The 22248-nt window shown below is 39.0% G+C and overlaps 1 protein-coding gene across 2 annotated transcripts in view; it reads left to right on the top strand.

Moving 5' to 3' along the window:
• The first annotated feature begins 8919 nt into the window (after positions 1-8919).
• The window catches only part of TGFBR1 (transforming growth factor beta receptor 1), a 36533-nt gene continuing 23204 nt past the window's right edge, over positions 8920-22248 (top strand). The window contains exons 1-4 of one of the 2 annotated variants that reach the window (XM_024734416.1): positions 8920-8938; positions 12066-12311; positions 15184-15414; positions 20850-21080. In XM_024734416.1, coding sequence (XP_024590184.1) covers positions 12176-12311; positions 15184-15414; positions 20850-21080 — 598 coding nt within the window. In that variant the 5' untranslated portion in view covers positions 8920-8938; positions 12066-12175. Of the gene's footprint in view, positions 8939-12065; positions 12312-15171; positions 15415-20849; positions 21081-22248 lie in introns of both variants that reach the window. The other variant, XM_024734415.1, reaches the window with a different exon arrangement.

Raw genomic sequence — 22248 nt, 5'->3', positions numbered from 1 at the left:
GCAAGGTGGTATTAATTTCAAGGCTTTGTAAGTTCAGGTTTATCAGACCTCATACCTAACCAAACACTTGCCTGCACACATTCCTCAAATACCAATTTTAATGAGATGTCAACTGATGTTCACTTGCTGATGAGGTTAACATTATGACATTATTGAAATCTTTGTTCAATGGCTCTCTAACACAATTAATGCTGGAAGTGAGAATGGAAAAATGTCATTGCATACTTACAACCACATTTACTGCTAATGAACTTTTGCATATTGTACTACAGAGGTGGGACCCATGTAATACTTGTAGCGTGTATTTGGTATTGGCTTTTGAAAATACCATGAATATACCATGCCTATATCACCATATGCTTTGATGATTCAAGTTCCCTGTACTTTTCACTCTTTCAATTAGTTACTATGAAACGCTTGCTCGTAGAATGTGCCATGAGGACATTTGAAGGAGATCTTAACCTAGCTGAAGAAGCAGCAGTGAAAGCCTACTGACAGTACTTGTTTAGATAGCAGTTACTCATGATCCAGAATGTTTATCATTCATCTTAGATTATCTTTTAAATAAAAATATTTTTAAAAATTTTGGGGGCTTCCCTGGTGGCACAGTGGTTAAGAATCCACCTGCCAATGCAAGGGACATGGGTTCAAGCCCTGGTCCGGGAAGATCCCACATGCCGCGGAGCAACTAAGCCCGTGTGCCACAACTACTGAGCCCGCGCGCCGCAACTACTTAGCCTGCGCTCTAGAGCCCGTGCTCCAGGACAAGAGAAGCCACTGCAATGAGAAGCCCACACACCGCAATGAAGAGTAGCCCCCGCTCACCACAACTAGAGAGAACCGACAGAAATGAAGACCCAACGCAGCCAAAAATAAATAAATAAAATAAAAAAACAATTTCTTTGTACACAATTTTAGACTCCCCTTCTTCTCCCAACATATTTGTGGCCTCCTGTTTGGGAAACACTGCTTTGGCAAAAAAAAAAATTTTTTTCTTTTTTTTTTTGGCCACGCTACACAACATGTGGGATCTTAGTTCCCTGACCAGGGATGGAACTTGCATCCCCACTGCAGTGCAGGCACCCAGTCTTAACCACTGGACCACCAGGGAAGTCCCTGGCAAATATTTTTATTTCTTTTGAAGAAATGTTTTTTATTTTATCTTTTTACTTTATTTATTTTTGTTTGTTTTTGTTTTGTTTTTGCGGTACGCAGGGCCTCTCACTGCTGTGGCCTCTCCCGTTGCGAAGCACAGGCTCCGGACGCGCAGGCCCAGTGGCCATGGCTCACGGGCCCAGCCGCTCTGCGGCATGTGGGATCTTCCCGGACCGGGGCATCAACCCGTGTCCCCTGCATCAGCAGGCAGACTCTCAACCACTGCGCCACCAGGGAAGCCCCTTACTTTATTTTTTAACATCTTTATTGGAGTAAAATTGATTTACAATGGTGTGTTAGTTTCTGCTGTATAACAAAGTGAATCAGTTATACATATACATATATCCCCATATCCCCTCGCTCTTGGGTCTCCCTCCCACCCTCCCTATCCTACCCCTCTAGGTGGTCACAAAGCACCAAGCTGATCTCCCTGTGCTATGCGTCTGCTTCCCATTAGCTAGCTATTTTACATTTGGTAGTGTATATATGTCCATGCCACTCTCACTTCGTCCCAGCTTACCCTTCCCACTCCCTGTGTCCTCAAGTCCATTCTCTACGTCTGCGTCTTTATTCCTGTCCTGCCCCTAGGTTCTTCATATCCATTTTTTTTCTTTTTAGATTCCATATATATGTGTTAGCATACAGTATTTGTTTTTCTCTTTCTGACTTACTTCACTCTGTATAGCAGACTCTAGCTCCATCCACCTCACTACAAATAACTCCATTTCGTTTCTTTTTATGCCTGAGTAATACTCCATTGTATATATGTGCCACATCTTCTTTATCCACTCATCTGTCGATGGACACTTAGGTTGCTTCCATGCCCTGACTATTGCAAATAGAGCTGCAATGAACATTGTGGTACATGACTCCTTTTGAATTATGGTTTTCTCAGAGTATATGCCCAGTAGTGGGATTGCTGGGTTGTATGGTAGTTTTATTTTCAGTTTTCTAAGGAACCTCCATACTGTTCTCCATGGTGGCTGTATCAATTTACATTCCCACAAACGGTGCAAGAGGGTTCCCTTTTGTCCACACCTTCTCCAGCATTCACTGTTTGTAGATTTTTCGATGATGGCCATTCTGACTGGTGTGAGGTAATACCTCATTGTAGTTTTGATTTGCATTTCTCTGATGATTAGTGATGTTGAGCATCCTTTCATGTGTTTGTTGGCTATCTGTATATCTTCTTTGGAGAAATGTCTATTTAGGTCTTCTGCCCATTTTTGGATTGGGTTGTTTGTTTTTTTGATACTGAGTTGCATGAGGTGCTTGTAAATTTTGGAGATTAATCCTTTGTCAGTTGCTTCATTTGCAAATATTTTCTTCCATTCTGAGGGCTGTCTTTTTGTCTTGTTTATGTTTCCTTAGCTGTGCAAAAGCTTTTAAGTTTCATTAGGTCCCAGTTGTTTATTTTTGTTTCTATCCAATTTCTCTAGGAGGTGGGTCAAAAAGGATCTTGCTGTGATTTATGTCATAGAGTGTTCTGCCTGTGTTTTCCTCTTAGAGTTTGATAGTGTCTGGCCTTACCTTTAGGTCTTTAATCCATTTTGAGTTTATTTTTGTGTGTGGTGTTAGGTAGTGTTCGAATTTCATTCTTTTACATGTAGCTGTCCAGTTTTCCCAGCACCACATATTGAAGAGGCTGTCTTATCTCCATTGTATATTCTTGCCTCCTTTATCAAAAATAAGGTGACCATATGTGTGTGGGTTTATCTCTGGGTTTTCCATCCTGTTCCATTGGTCTATATTTCTGTTTTTGTGCCAGGACCATACTGTCTGGGTTACTGTAGCTTTGTAGTATAGTCTGAAGTCCAGGAGCCTGATTCCTCCAGCTCCGTTTTTCCTTCTCCGGATTGCTTTGGCTATTCGGGGTCTTTTGTGTTTCCATACAAATTGTGGAATTTTTTGTTCTAGTTCTGTGAAAAATGCCATTGGTAGTTTGATAGGGATTGCATTGAATCTGTAGATTGCTTTGGGTAGTAGAGTCATTTTCACAATGTTGATTCTTCCAATCCAAGAACATGGTATATCTCTCCATCTGTTTGTTATCATCTTTAATTTCTTTCATCAGTGTCTCATAGTTTTCTGCATACAGGTCTTTTGTCTCTTTAGATAGGTTTATTCCTAGGTATTTTATTGTTTTTGTTGCAATGGTAAATGGGAGTATTTCCTTAATTTCTCTTAGAATTTTCATCATTAGAGTATAGGAATGCAAGAGATTTCTGTGCATTAATTTTGTATCCTGCTACTTTACCAAATTCATTGATTAGCTCTAGTAGTTTTCTGGTAGCCCCTTTAGGATTCTCTATGTATAGTATCATGTCATCTGTAAACTGTGACAGCTTTATTTCTGTTTTTCTGTTCTGGATTTCTTTTATTTCTTTTTCTTCTCTTATTGCTGTGGCTAAAACTTCCAAAACTATGTTGAATAATAGTGTTGAGGGTGGACAACCGTGTCTTGTGCCTGATCTTAGTGGAAATGGTTTCACTGTTGAGAATGATGTTGGCTGTGGGTTTGTCATATATGGCCTTTATTGTGTTGAGGCAAGTTCCCTCTATGCCTACTTTCTAGAGTGTTTTTATCATAAATGGCTGTTGAATTTTGTCAAAAGCTTTTTCTGCATCTACTGAGACGATCATATGGTTTTTATCCTTCAGTTTCTTAATGTGGTGTATCACATTGATGGATTTGCATATATTGAAGAATCCTTGCATTCCTGGGATAAACCCCAGTTGATGATGGTGTATGATCCTTTTAATGTGCTTTTGGATTCTGTTTGCTAGTATTTTGTTGAGGATTTTTCCATCTGTTTTCATCAGTGATATTGGCCTGTAGTTTTCTTTCTTTGTGACATCTTTGTCTCATTTTTGTATCAGGGTGGCCTGATACAAAATGGTGGCCTTGTAGAATGAGTTTGGGAGTGTTGCTCCTGCTGCTATATTTTGGAAGAGTTTGAGAAGGATAGGTGATAGCTCTTCCCTAAATGTTTCATAGAATTCGCCTGTGAAGCCATCTGGTCCTGCTCTTTTGTTTGTTGGAAGATTTTTAATCACAGTCTCAATTTCATTGCTTGTGATTGGTCTGTTTATATTTTCTGTTTCTTCCTGGTTCAGTCTCAGAAGGTTGTGCTTTTCTAAGAATTTGTCCATTTCTTCCAGGTTGTCCATTTTTTTGGCCTATAGTTGCTTGTAGTAATCTCTCTAATCTTTCTAATTCTATTGATTTGAGTCTTCTCTCTTTTTTTCTTGATGATTCTGGCTAATGGTTTATCAATTTTGTTTATCTTCTGAAAGAACCAGCTTTTAGTTTTATTGATCTTTGTTATCATTTCCTTCATTTCTTTTTCATTTATTTCTGATTGGATCTTTATGATTTCTTTCCTTCTGCTAACTTTGGGGCGTTTTTTGTTCTTTTTTCTCTCATTGCTTTAGAGGTAAGGTTAGGTTGTTTATTTTATTTGAGATGTTCCTTGTTACTTGAGGTGGGGATGTATTGCTCTAAACTTCCCTCATAGAACTGCTTTTGCTGCATCCCATAGGTTTTGGGTCATTGTGTTCTTGTTGTCATTTGTTTCTAGGTATTTTTTGATTTCCTCTTTGATTTCCTCAGTGATCTCTTGGTTATTTAGTAGTGTATTGTTTAGCCTCCATGTGTTTGTATTTTTTACAGATTTTTTCCTGTAATTGATACCTAGTCTCATAGGGTTGTGGTCGGAAAAGATACCTGATATGATTTCAGTTTTCCTAAATTTACCAAGGCTTCATTTGTGACCCAGGATATGATCTATCCTGGAGAATATTCCATGAGCACTTGAGAAGAAAGTGTATTCTGTTATTTTTGGATGGAATGGCCTATAAATATCAATTAAGTCCATCTTGTTTAATGTATCATTTAAAGCTTGTGTTTCCTTATTTATTTTCATTTTGGATGATCTGTCTATTGTTGAAAGTGGGGTGTTAAAGTCCCCAATTATTATTGTGTTACTGTCGATCTCCCTTTTTATGGCTGTTAGCATTTGCCTTACGTATGACGTGCTCCTATGTTGGGTGCATAAATATTTACAATTGTTATATATTCTTCTTGGATTGATCCCTTGATCATTATGTAGTGTATTTCTTTGTCTCTTGTAATAGTTTTTGTTTTAAAGTCTATTTTCTCTGATATGAGAATTGCTACTGCAGCTTTCTTTTGATTTCCATTTGCATGGAATATCTTTCCCTCCCCTCACTTTCAGTCTGTATGTGTCCCTAGGTCTGAAGTGGTCTCTTGTAGACAGCATATATACACGTCTTCTTTTTGTATCCATTCAGCCAGTCTATGTCTTTTGCTTGGAGCATTTAATCCATTTACATTTAAGGTAGTTATCAATAGGTATGTTGCTATTACCATTCTCTTAATTGTTTTGGGTATGTTATAGTAGGTCTTTTCCTTCTCCTGTTTCCTGCCTACAGAAGTTTCTTTAGCATTTGTTGTATAGCTGGTTTGGTGGTGCTGAATTCTCTTAGCTTTTGCTTGTCTGCAAAGGTTTTAATTTCTCTGTCAAATCCGAATGAGATCCTTGCTGGTAGAGTAATCTTGTTTGTAGATTTTTCCCTTTCATCACTTTAAGTATGTCCTGCCAGTCCCTTCTGGCTTGCATAGTTTCTGCTGAAAGATCAGCTGTTAACCTTATGGGTATTCCCATGTATGTTTTTGTTGTTTTTCCCTTGCTGCTTTTTTTTTTCAATTGTGAAAAAATATATATATATTTTACATCTTTATTGGAGTATAATTGCTTTACAATCATGTGTTAGTTTCTGCTTTATAACAAAGTGAATCAGTTATACATATACATATGTTCAGATATCTCCTCCCTCTTGCGTCTCCCTCTCTCCCATTCTCCCTATCCCACCCATCCAGGTGGTCACAAAGCACCGAGCTGAGCTCTCTGTGCTATGCGTCTGCTTCTCACAAGCTATCTGTTTTATGTCTCGTAGTGTATATATGTCCATGCCACTCTCTCACTTTGTCACAGCTTACCCTTCCCCGACCCCATATCCTCATTCCATTTGCATGGAATATCTTTTTCCATCCCCTTACTTTCAGTCTGTATGTGTCTCTAGGTCTGATGTGGGTCTCTTGTAGACAGCATATATACGGGTCTTATTTTTGTATCCATTCAGCCAGTCTGTGTCTTTTGGTGGGAGCATTTAATCCATTTACATTTAAGGTAGTTATCCATAGGTATGTTGCTATTCCCATTTTCTTAATTGTTTTGGGTTTCTTATTGTAGGTCTTTTCCTTCTCTTGTGTTTCTTGCCTAGAGAAGTTCCTTTAGCATTTGTTGTAAAGCTGGTTTGGTGGTTCTGAACTGTCTCAGCTTTGGCTTGTCTGTAAAGGTTTTAATTTCTCCATCAAATCTGAATGAGATCCTTGCTGGATAGAGTAATCTTGGTTGCAGGTTTTTCTCCTTCATCACTTTAAATATGTCCTGCCAGTCCCTTCTGGCTTGAAGAGTTTCTGCTGAAAGAAGAGCTGTTAACCTTATGGGGCTTCCCTTGTGTGTTATTTGTTGTTTTTCCCTTGCTGCTTTTAATATGTTTTCTTTGTATTTAATTTTTGACAGTTTGATTAATATGTGTCTTGGCATGTTCCTCCTTGGATTTATCCTGTATGGGACTCTCTGTGCTTCCTGGACTTGATTAACTATTTCCTTTCCCATATTAGGGAAGTTTTCAACTATAATCTCTTCAAATATTTTCTCAGTCCCTTTTTTTTTCTCTTCATCTTCTGGGACCCCTAATTCAAATGTTGGTGCGTTTAATGTTGTCCCAGAGGTCTCTGAGACCATCCTCAAGTCTTTTCATTCTTTTTTCTTTATTCTGCTCTGCAGTAGTTATTTCCACTATTTTATCTTCCAGGTCACGTATCCGTTCTTCTACCTCAGTTATTCTGCTATTGATCCTTTCTAAAGAATTTTTAATTTCATTTAGTGTGTTGTTCGTCACTGTTTGTTTGCTCTTTAGTTCTTCTAGGTCCTTGTTAAACGTTACTTGTATTTTCTCCATTCTATTTCCAAGATTCTGGACCTTTACTATCATTATCCTGAATTCCTCTTCAGGTAGACTGCCTATTTCCTCTTCATTTGTTACGTCTGGTGGGTTTTTACCTTGCTCCTTCATCTGCTGTGTGTTTTTCTGTCTTCTCATTTTGCTTAACTTACTGTGTTTGGGGTCTCCTTTTCGCAGGCTGCAGGTTCATAGTTCCCGTTGTTTTTGGTGTCTGCCCCCAGGGGGTATGGTTGGTTCAGTGGGTTGTTTAGGCTTCCTGGTGGAGGAGACTGGTGCCTGTGTTCTGGTGAATGAGGCTGGATCTTGTCTTTCTGGTGGACAGGTCCACATCTGGTGGTGTGTTTTGGGGTGTCTGTGGCCTTATTATGATTTTAGGCAGCCTCTCTGCTAATTGGTGAGGTTGTGTTCCTTTCTTGCTAGTTGTTTGGCATAGGGTGTCCAGCACTGTAGCTTGCTGGTCGTTGAGTGGAGCTGGGTCTTAGCATTGAGATGGAGACCTCTGGGAGAGGTTTTGCCGTTTGATATTACGTGGAGCTGGGAGGTCTCTGGTGGACCAATGTACTGAACTCGGCTTTCCCACCTCAGAGGCACAGGCCTGACACCCAGCCGGAGCATGAAGACCCTGTCAGCCACGCAGCTCAGATGAAAAAGGAGAAAAAAAGAAAGAAAACAATAAAATAAAATAAAGTTATTAAAATAAAAAATAATTATTAAAAATAAAAAAAATTAAAGAGTAATTTAAAAAAAAGAAGAGAGCAGCCAAACTGAAAAACAAATCCACCAATGATAACAAGCACTAAGAACTATACTTAAAACAAAAGCAAAAACAGACAGACAGCACCCTAGGACAAATGGTAAAAGCAAAGCTATACAGACAAAAACACACAAAGAAGCATACACACACACACACACACACACACACACACACACACACACACACTCACAAAAAGAGAAAAAGGAAAAATATATATATATCATTGCTTCCAAAGTCCACTACCTCAATTTTGGGATAACTCATTGTCTATTCAGGTATTCCACAGATGCAGGGTACATCAAGTTGATTGTGGAGATTTAATCCGCTACTCCTGAGGCTGCTGGGAGAAATTTCCCTTTCTTTTATTTGTTCGCACAGCTCTTAGGGTTCAGCTTTGGATTTGGCCCTGCCTCTGCATGTAGTTCACCTGAGGGCGTTTGTTCTTCGCTCAGACAGGATGGGGTTAAAGGAGCTGCTGATTAGGGGGCTCTGGCTCAGGCCAGGGGGAGAGAGGGGTACGGAATGCGGGTTGAGCCTGCGGCGGCAGAGGTCAGTGTTACGTTGCAACAGCCTGAAGTGCGCTGTGTATTCTCCCGATGAAGTTGTCCCTGGATCACGGGACCCTGGCAGTGGCAGGATGCACAGGGTCTTGGGAGGGGAGGTGTGGTTAGTGACCTGTGCTTGCACACAGGTTTCTTGGTGGCTGCAGCAGCAGCCTTAGCATTTCATGTCTGTCTCTGGTGTCCATGCTGATAGCCGCAGCTCACACCCTGAAACGATGGTCTCTTGCTTCTTCAGCAGTTCCAGACTTTTTCCCGGACTCCCTCCCGGCTAGCTGTGGCGCACTAGCCCCCTTCAGGCTGTGTTCACGCAGCCAACCCCAGTCCTCTCCCTGGGATCTGACCTCCAAAGCCTGAGCCTCAGCTCCCAGCCCCCGCCCATCCTGGCGTGTGAGCAGACAAGCCTCTCAGGCTGGTGAGTGCTGGTTGGCATCGATCCTCTGTGTGGGAATCTCTCCGCTTTGCCCTCTACAAATCCCTGTTGCTGTGCTCTCCTCCATGGCTCCACAGCTTCCCTCCCACCATACCCTGTCTTAGCCAGTGAAGGGGTTTCCTAGTGTATGGAAACTTTTTCTCCTTCACAGCTCCCTCCCAGAGGTGCAGGTCCTGTCCCTATTCTTTTGTCTCTGTTGTTTCTTTTTTCTTTTGCCCTGCCCAGGTACGTGGGGAGTTTCTTGCCTTTTGGGAAGTCTGAGGTCTTCTGCCAGCGTTCAGTAGGTGTTCTCTAGGAGTTGTTCCACATGTAGATGTATTTGTGGGGAGGAAGGCGATCTCCACGTCTCACTCCTCTGCCATCTTGAAGGTCTCCCTTGCAAATAATTTGCTGATCACTGCCTAGGAGTACAGGATTCAAAGATGGGAAAATAAAACAAATTTTAAATCTTGGCCCTTCTTAATGTAATGAGAGACACTTTAACGGCAAAGTGTAAATTGATTTGTGCTAACCTAAAGGTATGCAAAGAGGGCTATGGGAAAAAATTGAAAGGAGTCACCCAGTTGTCTTATGGGTAGGGGAGAGGTTTAGATCACATCATGGAAAAGATCTTGTTTGAATAGGGTCTTAAAAAGATGAGAGGGTGGGTTTCAAGTAGGCAGAGAGATAGTATGTGTAAAGACCAAGGTCATGAAAGACATTATCATAATAATGAGATGTGTATGGCCCAGGACAGCATTTGTAATGTGAGCAGTAAGTTGGAACCCCAAAGTAGAAGTTTTCATTGTTAGACCCACTGTTTAGCTCTTATTTCATATACTCTAAGGGAGCCATGAAGATCGTAGAACAGGGAGAGGTATTCATGGTAGTATTTTATATATAGCGATTACCATAGTGTATTGTAATGTTCTCCTTCACTGGTTGTTGGAGCTCCTCAAGGGCTATGACCATGAGTTATAAATTTTTGTATACTAAGCTTTTGGTAGAGCAGCTGTTAAAGCTAATGCTTAGAAAACATTGGTTGAATGACTAATCATGGGTAAAGAGGAATCGGGAGAGAATAATGACAATCTCGTGTGGTGGTTTTAATTTTTTGTGGGTGATAGACCACTTTGTGGTTCTGTTGAAAGCTATAAACCTTCTCCTTGAAAAGGTAAATACGTACAACATTTGGCCTACAGTTTCATGGGATCCTTGTATCCCTGAAGCCAGTCTGTGGATTCCTGGTTCAGAATCCCTCCTTAGGAAATTATACCCAGGGAACCTACAATCACCGCCAAACCTCACCATGAATAAGCTACTGTCTCTTTTAACAATCTTTTAAATGTTAGATTATAACTGTATCTTTTTCTTATAATTTTCTTGAATTCTCTTCATGCTTGGGAGGATTTAGTTCAAAGAACTGAATTATCTATGGAGAAAGAAAATAATTTTTATAATGATTGAGGTAAAACTTTGCTGGGCTGTAAAGATAATAGACAAGCATGCTAATTAAGCTAGCAACCAGGAAGCAGCTGCTTGAGGTAATGCTGATGTTCCTTGAGTTTGGGTTTAGCAAGTGAGTTAGGGGTCCTCAAGACCATCCTCCAGCTTGATGATTTGCTAGAAGAACTCACAGGACCCAGAAAAGCTGTTATACTCATGGTTTTTATTTATTACAGTGGAAAGATACATATTAAAATCATCTAAAGGAAAAGGGACGCCTCATGGGGCAAAGTCAAGGAGAAACCCAGTACAAGCTTCCAGATGTCCTCTCCCAGTGCAGTAGCACAGGTGCACTCCACAGCTTAGCAATGATGTATGACAGCACATGTGAAGTGTTGCCAACCAGGGAAGCTCACCAGAGCCTTGGTGTCCAGGGTTTTTACTGGGGCTCAGTCACAAAGGGTTTGCAGCATTCTTATCAGGGAAAATATTTCAAGGTGTCAGAGCTCATCTCCCAGGAACTGGCCAAGGGCCAGTCCTGAAGACAGGCCTTTCTTGGGGATGTGTAAGGTTTGAGCAACTTGGGCCTGCTGAGTGAACCCTTTCCTGCACACCAAGTTAGCTGTTCAGAGTTAGCTAGCTTTCTGCTGGCCTGCCCGCCTAGCCACTCTTTTTCTAGTTACAGTAGGCCTCTCATCACAGATGGCCATTCTGCAAACCTGGACTCTTCCCTTTCCCTTACCAACATGTAATTGTAAAGTTTGATTGGACTCAAGGACATATGTGTGCTTTGTTGTTTCATGAGATCCTAGTGATCTGTCACTCATTCAGCACTTTTTGAATGTTGCTGTGTACCAGGCCTAGTTTTAGATGTGGATCATGAGGGAGAGGAAAAAATAACAGTTCTGGTAAGCAGTGTGTGCTTTGGGGAACACTTCATCTTGTTGGAGAGCTTAGTGAAAGGTTGTGTGTGTGTATGGGAAGGTGTTGGTGATAATTAGAAGACTTCCCTTAAGTTGAGTATAAATATCAAACAGATAAAAGTGGGCATGGAGCTAGTGTTTCTCCAGTCATTTCTGTAGCCAGTTGCCTGTGTGATTGGAGCACATATGTATTGTTACCTTGCTTGTGAGAAAGTACCCTAATCCTAGTTAGAAGATACATGTCTTTTGGGGATTTGCAAAGGAGAAAGGAATGTCTGGCTCAATACAAATCTATTTCCATTACTTCATTACCATAAACTTACCCTGACATTTCCAACCTACAGTGAGGAGGTGGTAGTATTTTCACATTGCTCCCCAGTTGGGGGAATATATGAATGCCTAGTTTTGGACCAATAAGAATAAGTATAACCTTTATAAATTTCAGTGTACTTTGTTTCAAATGGGAGGGCAAATGCTTGCCTTACATTGATGAAATTGCACGTAACAGTTTTTCTATACTTGGAAGCCAAAAGTTTTAGGAAAAAGCCTGGGTCCAAATTTCAACATGTTTGGCTCCTACATATGTGTGCTTCTTAACAGAATTTGGAATTTCTCAGGTTAACAAAGAGTTTTTTGAACAGAGCAAAGAAATTGTATAATTATAATAGAATCAGGAATGTATTAGTACAGAGAATATGGGATAATTTAAAATTGTTAACCTTGAGAATTTTTTCTGACAGGATCTTTTCTTTTCCCCCCAGCATTACAGTGTTTCTGCCACCTTTGTACAAAAGACAATTTTACTTGTGTCACAGATGGGCTCTGCTTTGTCTCTGTCACAGAGACCACAGACAAAGTTATACATAATAGCATGTGTATAGCTGAAATCGACCTAATTCCACGAGACAGGCCATTTGTATGTGCACCATCTTCAAAAACTGGGTCTGTTACTACAACATATTGCTGCAATCAGGACCACTGCAATAAAATAGAACTCCCAACTGTTGGTAAGTTGTTGTATAAGTTTTTTCTTGATACTACAAGAAAAGCTCTTAGACTCTATGATTTTAGAGCTGGAAGGGATCTTAGAAATTGTCTATCCCAGTTTATTCAGTATAGAGGCAAGAAGTAACTTGTCCAAAGTAGTAGAGTTATAAGGGTAGCCAAGATCCTGACTCCTGCGTGTGTGCTGTTTGAGAAGGTGGTTCCAAGATACTTTCTCTGAGGTCTGTTATGCCTAAAAGGGTAGCCTCCTTTAGAGAATACTGATAAAGCCCACCATAGCAATATGTCCTCAGAGTGAAATTTTTTCCTTGTATAATGCTCCAGTCTTTTAAAGCAGTCAGTAATGGGAGGGAATTGAGAGCAGCACTAAACAGTCCAGGTGCCTTCATTTTGTAATATCACCTTGCCTTATGATCTTTATGTATAAATTATTATATATGATTTCTAGGTTTTTGGTCTTTCACCATAGTTTACATTTTAAAATGTCCTGGAAGAGCCAGGAATTTGAAAGCTTCATAAATGCTTAGGATTAGATTAATTTTAAGGTTCTGATTTAAGATGCCAGTCTAAGCTCATCTGTTTAACTCTTCTGGCACTTTCCCCAAATCCAAAATACCTACTGTAATAATCAAAGGAATACAAAAATGAGGAAAACCTATATTAATGCTAAGAGAATTAATGGAAGAAATGCCACCCACATGCCTATAGTTGTGAGGAGCTCTGCAGTTATAGTGCAGATTATAACAGACTAGTGAAGAACTGACTATAGGAAAAGAAGTAGGTGAAAGACCCTCTTGCAGAATCCCACCAATACCTTAAGCTGAGGGGCTGGGTGTGAGGCTAGGCTACGGGGGCAAACTCTCAATTCTCCTTTAGGAAGCACGTGCTTTCAGTGCTCACTTTCCACTCAGAGTTCGTCTAGGCATCATGCTAATTAAAGTAGGAAGCACTGCTGTAGCTCAGAGGAAAAGGGCCAGTCCTGCCAGTTGTAGAAGGAAGGCAGTCCTCCACCTAGTTCGAGTGATAACGGCAAAGTAAAACCAAATCTTCAGCATGATAGAGAAGGTCCCTGTGCAAAGCTCTGTCAGACTGTAATTTTTCTGTCTTTTATATAGGCATCTGCAATTCTAATATGACAAGGAGAATGATAATTCCAGAATTTCCCATTTCCATTATTTGAAATGGCTTGAAATATCAGAATGGAGACTCACAAAACCTTATGAAGAGCTCACTTTATTTTTAATGCTAAAATACACAAATACCTCATTCCCAGGTCCCTGATAATCAGACAGCAAACAAATTTACCAAATGGAAAGATTGCATGGTTCAAAAGAAGTGAACTGAACTGGATAAATGAGAGTAGATGTCATCCTATGAAATACACTTACAGCATGTTAGGGAAGAACTTTCAGACAGTCCAAGGTCTGTTTTCAGTTGTTCACAATGAAATGAGAACATTTCACAGTTATTAAGATCGCTTTCAGATGAAAAGCTCAATTGATGAATTATTTTTAAAAATGCAGTATTGAAAGTGAACAGCAGACTGGATGTTGTAACTTTATTGTCAAGTGTGAGACAAGCTTAAAGCAAGACAAACTTGAGAAATTGTGTTACAATTCAGAGAAAAAGACAGTTGGTGAGCAAATTAAGAGACTTAGAGGACAGATCTAGGTGACCCAATATGGTTAGCATAAAACCAGAAAAAGGCAAAAGGACAGAAGAGAGAAGAAATACTATGTAAAATTAATGAAAAAATACTTAACCAAATATAATGAAAAAACTATCAGTTTTCAAGAATAAAGAAAAATTGTGCACACATTCAGTACAAGTGAACACTGGTTACCTATAAAAGGAAAAAAAAAGTTCAGATTTTTTGCTTTTTTTAAATACCAGAAGGCAATGGAATATCATAACATTGCTTGTTACCCAAAATTCTTTAGATGAGTCAAGATTTTTCATATATAAAGGCAATAAGCATCTTTAGATAATTAAGTATTCAGTGTATAAGGACCCATATACTCTTTCTGAAAGGAATTACTAGAATTAGGATTCTTTATCATATGAAATCAATCCAAATAAAGATCTCAAGAGTGATAAAGATGTGATGTGAAAGAAAGGGTGGTGAGCCATGAACCAGCATGTGTCAGAATGAATGCCAAAATATCTGTAATTAATGTGTTTCTGAAACAATGCAAATTGTTAATTGTTAAAAGAGATTATAAAAAAAGATCTTTAATTAAAAGTCTAAGTGATTAAAATAAACTAGAAAGTATACACATGCAAACTTAAAAAAAGAGGATATATTTTTGCATGAAAAAAATTGGTGGAGATATATACACAGGTGAGTTTGGGGGGGATGGTGAGGCTGTAGTTAATTTTTTTTTTAATTTTGCTCATCTGTATTTATATTTATAATTTTTTTTCCTGCTATGAGCATATACTAGCCTTGGAATAAGAAGATAAGCCAAACTACTTTTTTAAAAAAAAGAAAAAGAAGACAATGACTTAAGAAGAAATATTTAATGGGAGTTGTTCCAGATTATTGGTTCTTCTATTAGCGATCTGACAGGGCTAAGTGGGGTGGGGGGTGGTCCTACAGTGTTTGTGGTAGCTGGCCTTGTTATTTAGGGGATGGCTTAAGACTTCAGGAAGACTAAGTGGATGTTGACAGAGCTGGTGATCATAAAAGGAGAGCCAATGGGAGATTAAGTGCTTCACTTGTTACGGGTTTGAGCTTTATAAGCTGCTGTGATGAGGCTCTGACTAATGGTGGTAGTGGCCAACTGCAGGAAATGTGGAGGATTTAGGAAATTGTGGATGCCGCCTACAGTGTTATTGTTGTTGATGTTTATTTCACTTGAGGCCCTTTTCCAGGAAAGCCATCATCTGGCCTTGGTCCTGTCGAACTGGCAGCTGTCATTGCTGGACCAGTATGCTTCGTCTGCATCTCACTCATGTTGATGGTCTATATCTGCCATAACCGCACTGTCATTCACCATCGAGTGCCAAATGAAGAAGATCCTTCATTAGATCGCCCCTTTATTTCAGAGGGTACTACGTTAAAAGATTTAATTTATGATATGACAACATCGGGTTCTGGATCAGGTAATGTATTTGTTTTTCTCTTTTTCCTAAGATGTCTTTTTAAAATTAACTGTGTTATTTATTAGTTGGCTAAGCCAGTTGGCTTAGTATGTTAACACTTGGGATAGTGTGAATACTACTCCAGCTTTGAACCTAATAAAGGTCTTTAAGCTAGGTCTGTATCTGACTATGGCTAGTTTAGTAAGGACAAATAAAATTGACTGACTTATTTGAGCAGTAAAAGTAAGTCACCTTCACATTTGTGTAACTTTGAAAACATTCTCACCTTCTCATGACTGTGAGAATAAGGACAGTTATTCCTCTGTAGCTGAGGCCGAAGTTCACAGATGTTCAAATAATCTGCAGTTTACCCATTCTCTTCAGGACTGTTTAGCAGCTTTATTTTTGTATTGAAAGCAGGCATGTCAGAGAGTGTGTTTGGAATTGTGAAGGTTATTTGCTTTTTCAACATTAAATTGCTGTCTCTGGCTCAGGCCTAGTTTTTTATTAAACTAATGAATTTTTAGTCATTTTCTCACTTTAGAAAAAAGTCTGACCACCTTGTTATTTAATATAGCTTTATGGATCCATGGCCCTTCTGATATTTGCTTTTCTCAGTTCTCTTTGATTTTTGTGGGATCAGAAATAGATTATCTAATTACCTGAAGCAAATTTTGGCATAGCAATCAGTGCTTCATATTTAAATCAAAAGGGGATTTAATTTTCACTTTTTCTTACATGTGCTTTGGAAGGATACTAAGAGAAGACTCCTATCCTCTACAGTATTGTAATTTGACACTTAATTCCTAGCCAGGAATTAAGAGATCTAGATTCCAGTGCAAGCTTTGTCCTTGATTGGCTGTCTGATCTTGGTTAGACCATGTTTTCTCCTTGGGCTTCTGTTTCCTCATCAGAAATATGGGACAGATACTGTTGATAATAATACTTAAAGTGGTTTGTTAGGACTTTTAAATGAGATGTACTGTCCTTTGAAAAGTATAAATTAACTTCAAATAAGGGCTAGATTCATGGATAAAAAAATTTAAAAATATGTTTAATGAAAATTTCATGAATTTTATAATCAAGTGATTAAAGGAACTTTATTGGTTTTTTAAAATTAATTAATTTTATTTTTTGGCTGCGTTGGGTCTTTGTTGCTGCACGAAGCCTTTCTCTAGCTGTGGCGAGCGGGGGCTACTCTTCATTGTGGTGGCTTCTCTTGTTGCGGAGCACGGGCTCTAGGTGCGTGGGCTTCAGTAGTTGTGGCACGCGGGCTCAGTAGTTGTGGAACACGGGCTTAGTTGCTGCATGGCATGTGGGATCTTCCTGGACCAGGGCTCGAACCCTTGTCCCCTGCATTGGCAGGCAGATTCTTAACCACTGCGCCACCGGGGAAGTCCCTGAAGGAACTTTAAAGCAGAAATTGTGATTGGGGGAGGAATATGACTCTGAAGCACAAAATCTCACCTGATGATACAGAAAGTTCACATAATGACAAATGTCTTTAAGGGAATGAAGATATATTCATGTATATATATGTATGTTTATTCATTTAAATATGAAGAAACTGACTTCATGACAAAGTTTTCTTCTGTAGAATTTGGCCGTACATATTCAGTAAGTGAGTTCTGCCCATGACTGCTAGGATACATACAGGCTTACGGTGGAGCCTGGGTCTCTTAAGGCAGCCTTTAGGGATCCCTGTGACTGTTGTGAGGAGGGAGGCAGTGACTGGCTGGATTGAGATGGAGCAGCCTTAGTACTGAAGATGTGACAGTCTTTGGGCAGGAGTGGTGGAGGAGTGGAGAGAGATTATTTTAGGGTTCCCCTTTGATTCTGAGTTAGTTCAAAGGGTTCCCAAAGAATATCTGGCTCATTCTAGAAGCTAACCTGGACCAACAAAATATGATAAGCAAGGGCCAAAGTCACAGAAAATTAGGGTGGCTTTAGATCATTTGGAATTAATCCCTTGGACCTGCTCTCTTGTTGCCACACTTACACCCAGGGAAATCAAAGCAGCTCCTGCCACTTGGCACAGTGGTATGTATCAGGCCTCAAGGAGAGCAAGCCTACCTAAAGGATTAAAAGAAATTGCTGTCTGGATGGCAGTTTATTTCTGAATAAGAATATATTTATTTACCTCTTAAGATACAGACATGAAGTAAAGAATGGAATTGTAGTAAAGAATGGAATTGTTCCTTTTCCATTTTATCTATATTTCTAGATATGTCAGGGACCCAACTCTATTGTTGAAAGCTTCTCTCCCTCCTTTTATGCCTCCTTTTACACCCTGCAAAAACTTGTCTGCATTGTTTGCCAGCTCTGTGGCTTTGGGCAGTTAGCTGATGTCTCATGCCTGAGTTATTAATGAAAGTAATGAACTCTGCCCAGTGTACATTACTGGATTGTTGTGAGGTTCAAATGAAACGAGATGTTTGTGTGAAAGCACTTAAGCACTTGGTAGATTGTAAAGTTATATCCAAATGACAGGTGTTATTCTTATTGAAAAGATATTTGGAAAAAAAATCTGATACACAATATGAATTTGCTGCATTTTACAAAAAAACTAGTTTAAGGCCTCCTTCCCTGTCATAGTTTATTCTATGTTAATGGCTTTCAGATTTATCCAGACAGAAGCTATCTTCTGTTGAATGACAGCAGAAAATTCCATTGCTTTTCCTTCTATTTATTATAAAGACTGAATGCCATTTCATGAATGGGACTCATGCCTCTGAGTAAGTCAAATGTCTGTGTATAATATCCTTTTTAGTTCTTTCACTCATTGAGGAAAAGATAAAACATTTTATGTTATGAATTCAAATGTTTATTACTCAATACTATGACCATAATTGAGGAAAGGCCCTATCTCTCTCTTTCAGAGACTGTACTTTTAACTTAGGAATTGCAGGGAGACAATGGAGAGATGTGTTCTGGAACCTAGGTCTAAACTTAAAGCTAATCGTATCCCTGTTGCATTTATTTGAATCACAGGTTGTGCATGTGCCCATATTTAAGCTGTCATTAGATTGCAAAGTATGTGGGAACACGCAAACATGTGCCAGATTTATTTATTTGGTTGTGTGGGGTCTTAGTTGCGGCAGGCAGGCTCCTTAGTTGCGGCACATGGGCTCCCTAGTTGTGGCACTCACACGGGATACAGCTCCCCAACCAGGGATCGAACCCGGGCCCCCTGCATTGGGAGTGCAGAGTCCCATCCACTGCACCACCAGGGAAGTCCCCTGTGTGCCAGTTTTTGAGAGTGTGCGTCTCCTAGGCCAATGTTTATTATGTCTCATTCATGCTTACGATCTCTTTAATGCATGCATGTCCTTCAGGTCTTATTTCTGTTGTTCACTGCATGTAAAGGTGCTTGGACCCTGTTTCCCTATTGAAGTTTTTGCTCAAGTAGTTCTAAAAGGTACAGAAGTAAAGCAGAGAATATAGAGATCTGAATTAGGCCTGTTTATTTTTGTCTTTAGAAAAAAACTATTACTTTTTAAAAAATGCTCAGATTTTCATGTGGGTTATGGTAACCAAATACAGATAATATGATAAATCTAGATTTGATTTTTAATTCTAGTTCTGCATCTAGAATCCAGTTGTGAAGGGGAAGACAAAGACTTTCTTTGTCCTGTTAGGCTTTCTTGACCCTGCGTGAGTCCTGAATGTGTCAGGCATTTTCAGACTTCCCATTTGCTATTTGCTATTCCCTTTCTTCTTTATTCCCTGCATTTCTAACTTCCAGATCAGCCTCCTGAAATGAACTCTTAAGTATACTTTAAATCTTTAAGTACATGGTGTGGCCCTGTTCAAAGGCTTTAAGAAAATTTTGTAAGTTAGTGTCTACTGTAAACAACATAATTAGGAATTGGTTATTCATAATACAAAAGAGCTCCTTGATTTAAATAAGGATTTTTCACAGATTTATTTTTAACCAGCAGTCTCCTTATAAAAAACAATTGTTTACAATCAGACTGCTAATTACTTTGCAGGAAGTACGGAGGATGGATAGAGCAAGGGGAAGGAAGGATCTATTTGAGAAACTTAAAGATGAAAAGAGACAACTTAAAGATTTAACATTTGGATTTATAAGTATTTCACACCAGAGAATCAAAGAGACCAGATAATTTTATTTACTTCCATTAGTTTAATTTGATCTAGCAGGCAACTCAATATAGATTATAAGTGACACCAATTTATGTGTATTAGACTATAAATAAAATACTGTAGAACATGATGTACACTGATATTTTGTCAGTGTCAGTATAATTTGACAGTTCTTAGTCCATGGGGAATTGGAATAGTCCCAAATATAGTGTTACTTAAATTTTGTAGGTAGTTAGTAAATACTTTTATGTAAATAAGTGTGGTAATATTTAAAACTATGTATTTTATAGTAAGACAAGTTCAGTTAGTGAGAAAATTGCCAATGTTTCATCACCAAGGTAAGTTACTTGGCATCTTTCCTTAAGATATTAGTGTTGCCTAGGCAGCCAGTTCCTGGCACGTAAATTGGTAAATTGCTTGCCTTGAAATGGTTTCTGTGATAATTTTTACTGATTTATTAAAAGTTAGACCAGAATTTACTTCTTCATTTCTTATGCTTACACACTTTTCTCCTCCTCCTTACACGCTTTTCTCCTCCTCCTTTTGTAAAACTGTTACCAGACTCATCTTTCTGAAATAAGATTTTTAAATTATTTCTTTCCAGTCATGAAATGACTGGAAATGTTTACTAGTTCCTCTTTCACCCACAGCTCTCATTAGTCATCTTGAGCCGGGCATTCAGTATTCTTCACATTCTGGTGCAGCTTCTCTTCTACTGTTTTACTACATACATCCTTTTTTTTTTTTTTTTGGCGGTATGCAGGCCTCTCACTGTTGTGGCCTCTCCTGTTGAGGAGCACAGGCTCCGGACGCGTAGGCTCAGCAGCCATGGCTCACGGGCCCAGCCGCTCCGCGGCATGTGGGATCTTCCCGGACCAGGGCACGAACCCGTGTACCCTGCATCGGCAGGCGGACTCTCAACCACTGCACCACCAGGGAAGCCCCCCATACATCCTTTTTCTGCTTATCTATCTAAGCTGGTTCCCTAAACATGTATCATCCATTTCTTCTACTTTTGCTTGCATATTCCTCCTACCTAAACACCTTACCTCCTTGTCTTCTTCTTTGTCCTATCCCTTCTGTAAAGGACAATCTAAATTCAGCTTATCTTTTAAAGCCTACCTTGACTCTCTAGGCAGGAGTTTCTGGATTCTTTTATTGTATTTATTATTTTCCTTTTATCATGAATTATTGTTTTTGCAAATTTACTCTATATATCCTCAGTGAGATTGTAAGTTCCTTTAAGGAGTTAAACCTTTCTGAGTCACTCTTTTAACACCTATTGTGGTGTTAGAAACAGGTACCGATATTGGTTGGTTGTGTCAAATACTATTTATTTTTATCTTTAGGTTTACCATTGCTTGTTCAGAGGACAATTGCGAGAACTATTGTGTTACAAGAAAGTATTGGCAAAGGTCGTTTTGGAGAAGTTTGGCGAGGAAAATGGAGAGGAGAAGAAGTCGCTGTTAAAATATTCTCCTCTAGAGAAGAACGTTCATGGTTCCGTGAGGCAGAGATTTATCAGACCGTCATGTTACGTCATGAAAACATCTTGGGATTTATAGCAGCAGACAATAAAGGTGAGTAACATTTGCTTCTCCTTTGAGTGTTACAAAATATACTTAATCCTTTCCACAAAGAAGACTATTAAACATTGTCATATTTGATGAGAAATGGATGTTTGTAATATAAATTAGACCCATTAAGTAAAATAGAATATATTAGAAGCCTTTAGGAACAGGAACTTCTTAAAGATTTTCTTGACTCTTGACAACATGTTCCTAAACCTCTAATTGCTTTATAAAATGTAAAGAGCTATTTAAAAAAAGGTTACATGCTTTTGTTGTTTGGTTCTGGGAAGTTAGTTACTCAGGATAGTCATAATGTAGAAAAAAAATTTATCAACTCTGGTTGCCCAGAGTTTTGAGATAGGCTAGAGCTCATATATGTTTCCTTTTAATCTCTTCCTGACCATTAGGGCATTCTAATATTTCTTAATGACCTTATGTATAGGGAGAGTAAGAATAACTTCTCAGTGTATTCTGTGTTTAAATTGCTAGGCTAAATAGATTAATCTTTTAAGTAAACTCACTTAAATAGAGAAATGGTTTCTCCAAAACCACCTTGCCCTTAGTAACCATGTGGACCTTTTCTTGCCTGTGGTACACAGGTGCTTGAGGCCTGGGGGCAGATGCTGAAGCAAGTGAGGAAGCCATGTCAGTAGACAGTCAGCATGCGAGGTGACTGTGAAAAGTGACTTCAGACTGCACTTCATTTACTTTCTTGGCTTCAGTTATTATAGTAGTGCCCACAATCCTACCTTTATAGCTTTTGTCAGAGGCTTGTATTGGGTTGGCCAAAAAGTTCATCTGGGATTTTCCGTGAGATGTTACAGAAAAACCCAAATGAACTTTTTGGCCAACCCAGTATTACAACTCGACTCTCATCACACCCACCCTGAATCAGATGTATATCCCAGCTTTCCTTTTTTTTTAAAAAAAATGCTATCATCTTTTTTTAAGGCCATAACCATAGTCAGTCATCTTTTTACTTCTCTCCCTTCCCATTTTCTTCAACAATATTTATTTCTTTGAAATATTAACAATGTTTAATCTCAGTTTGTGTTCATGGGTGATTTTGATTTTTCTTTTTGCTTCTCTGTATTTTCAAATTTATTTACAACAAACATTTATTACTTGTTTTTGTAAACTTTTATTTATAGAAAATTTCCAGTATATAGAAAAGCAG

The sequence above is a fragment of the Neophocaena asiaeorientalis genome, unplaced genomic scaffold, assembly GCF_003031525.2.
Source record: "Neophocaena asiaeorientalis asiaeorientalis breed wild unplaced genomic scaffold, Neophocaena_asiaeorientalis_V1.1 scaffold192, whole genome shotgun sequence".
Classification (NCBI taxonomy): Eukaryota; Metazoa; Chordata; class Mammalia; order Artiodactyla; family Phocoenidae; genus Neophocaena; species Neophocaena asiaeorientalis.
This window is presented reverse-complemented; position numbering and strand designations above follow the sequence as displayed.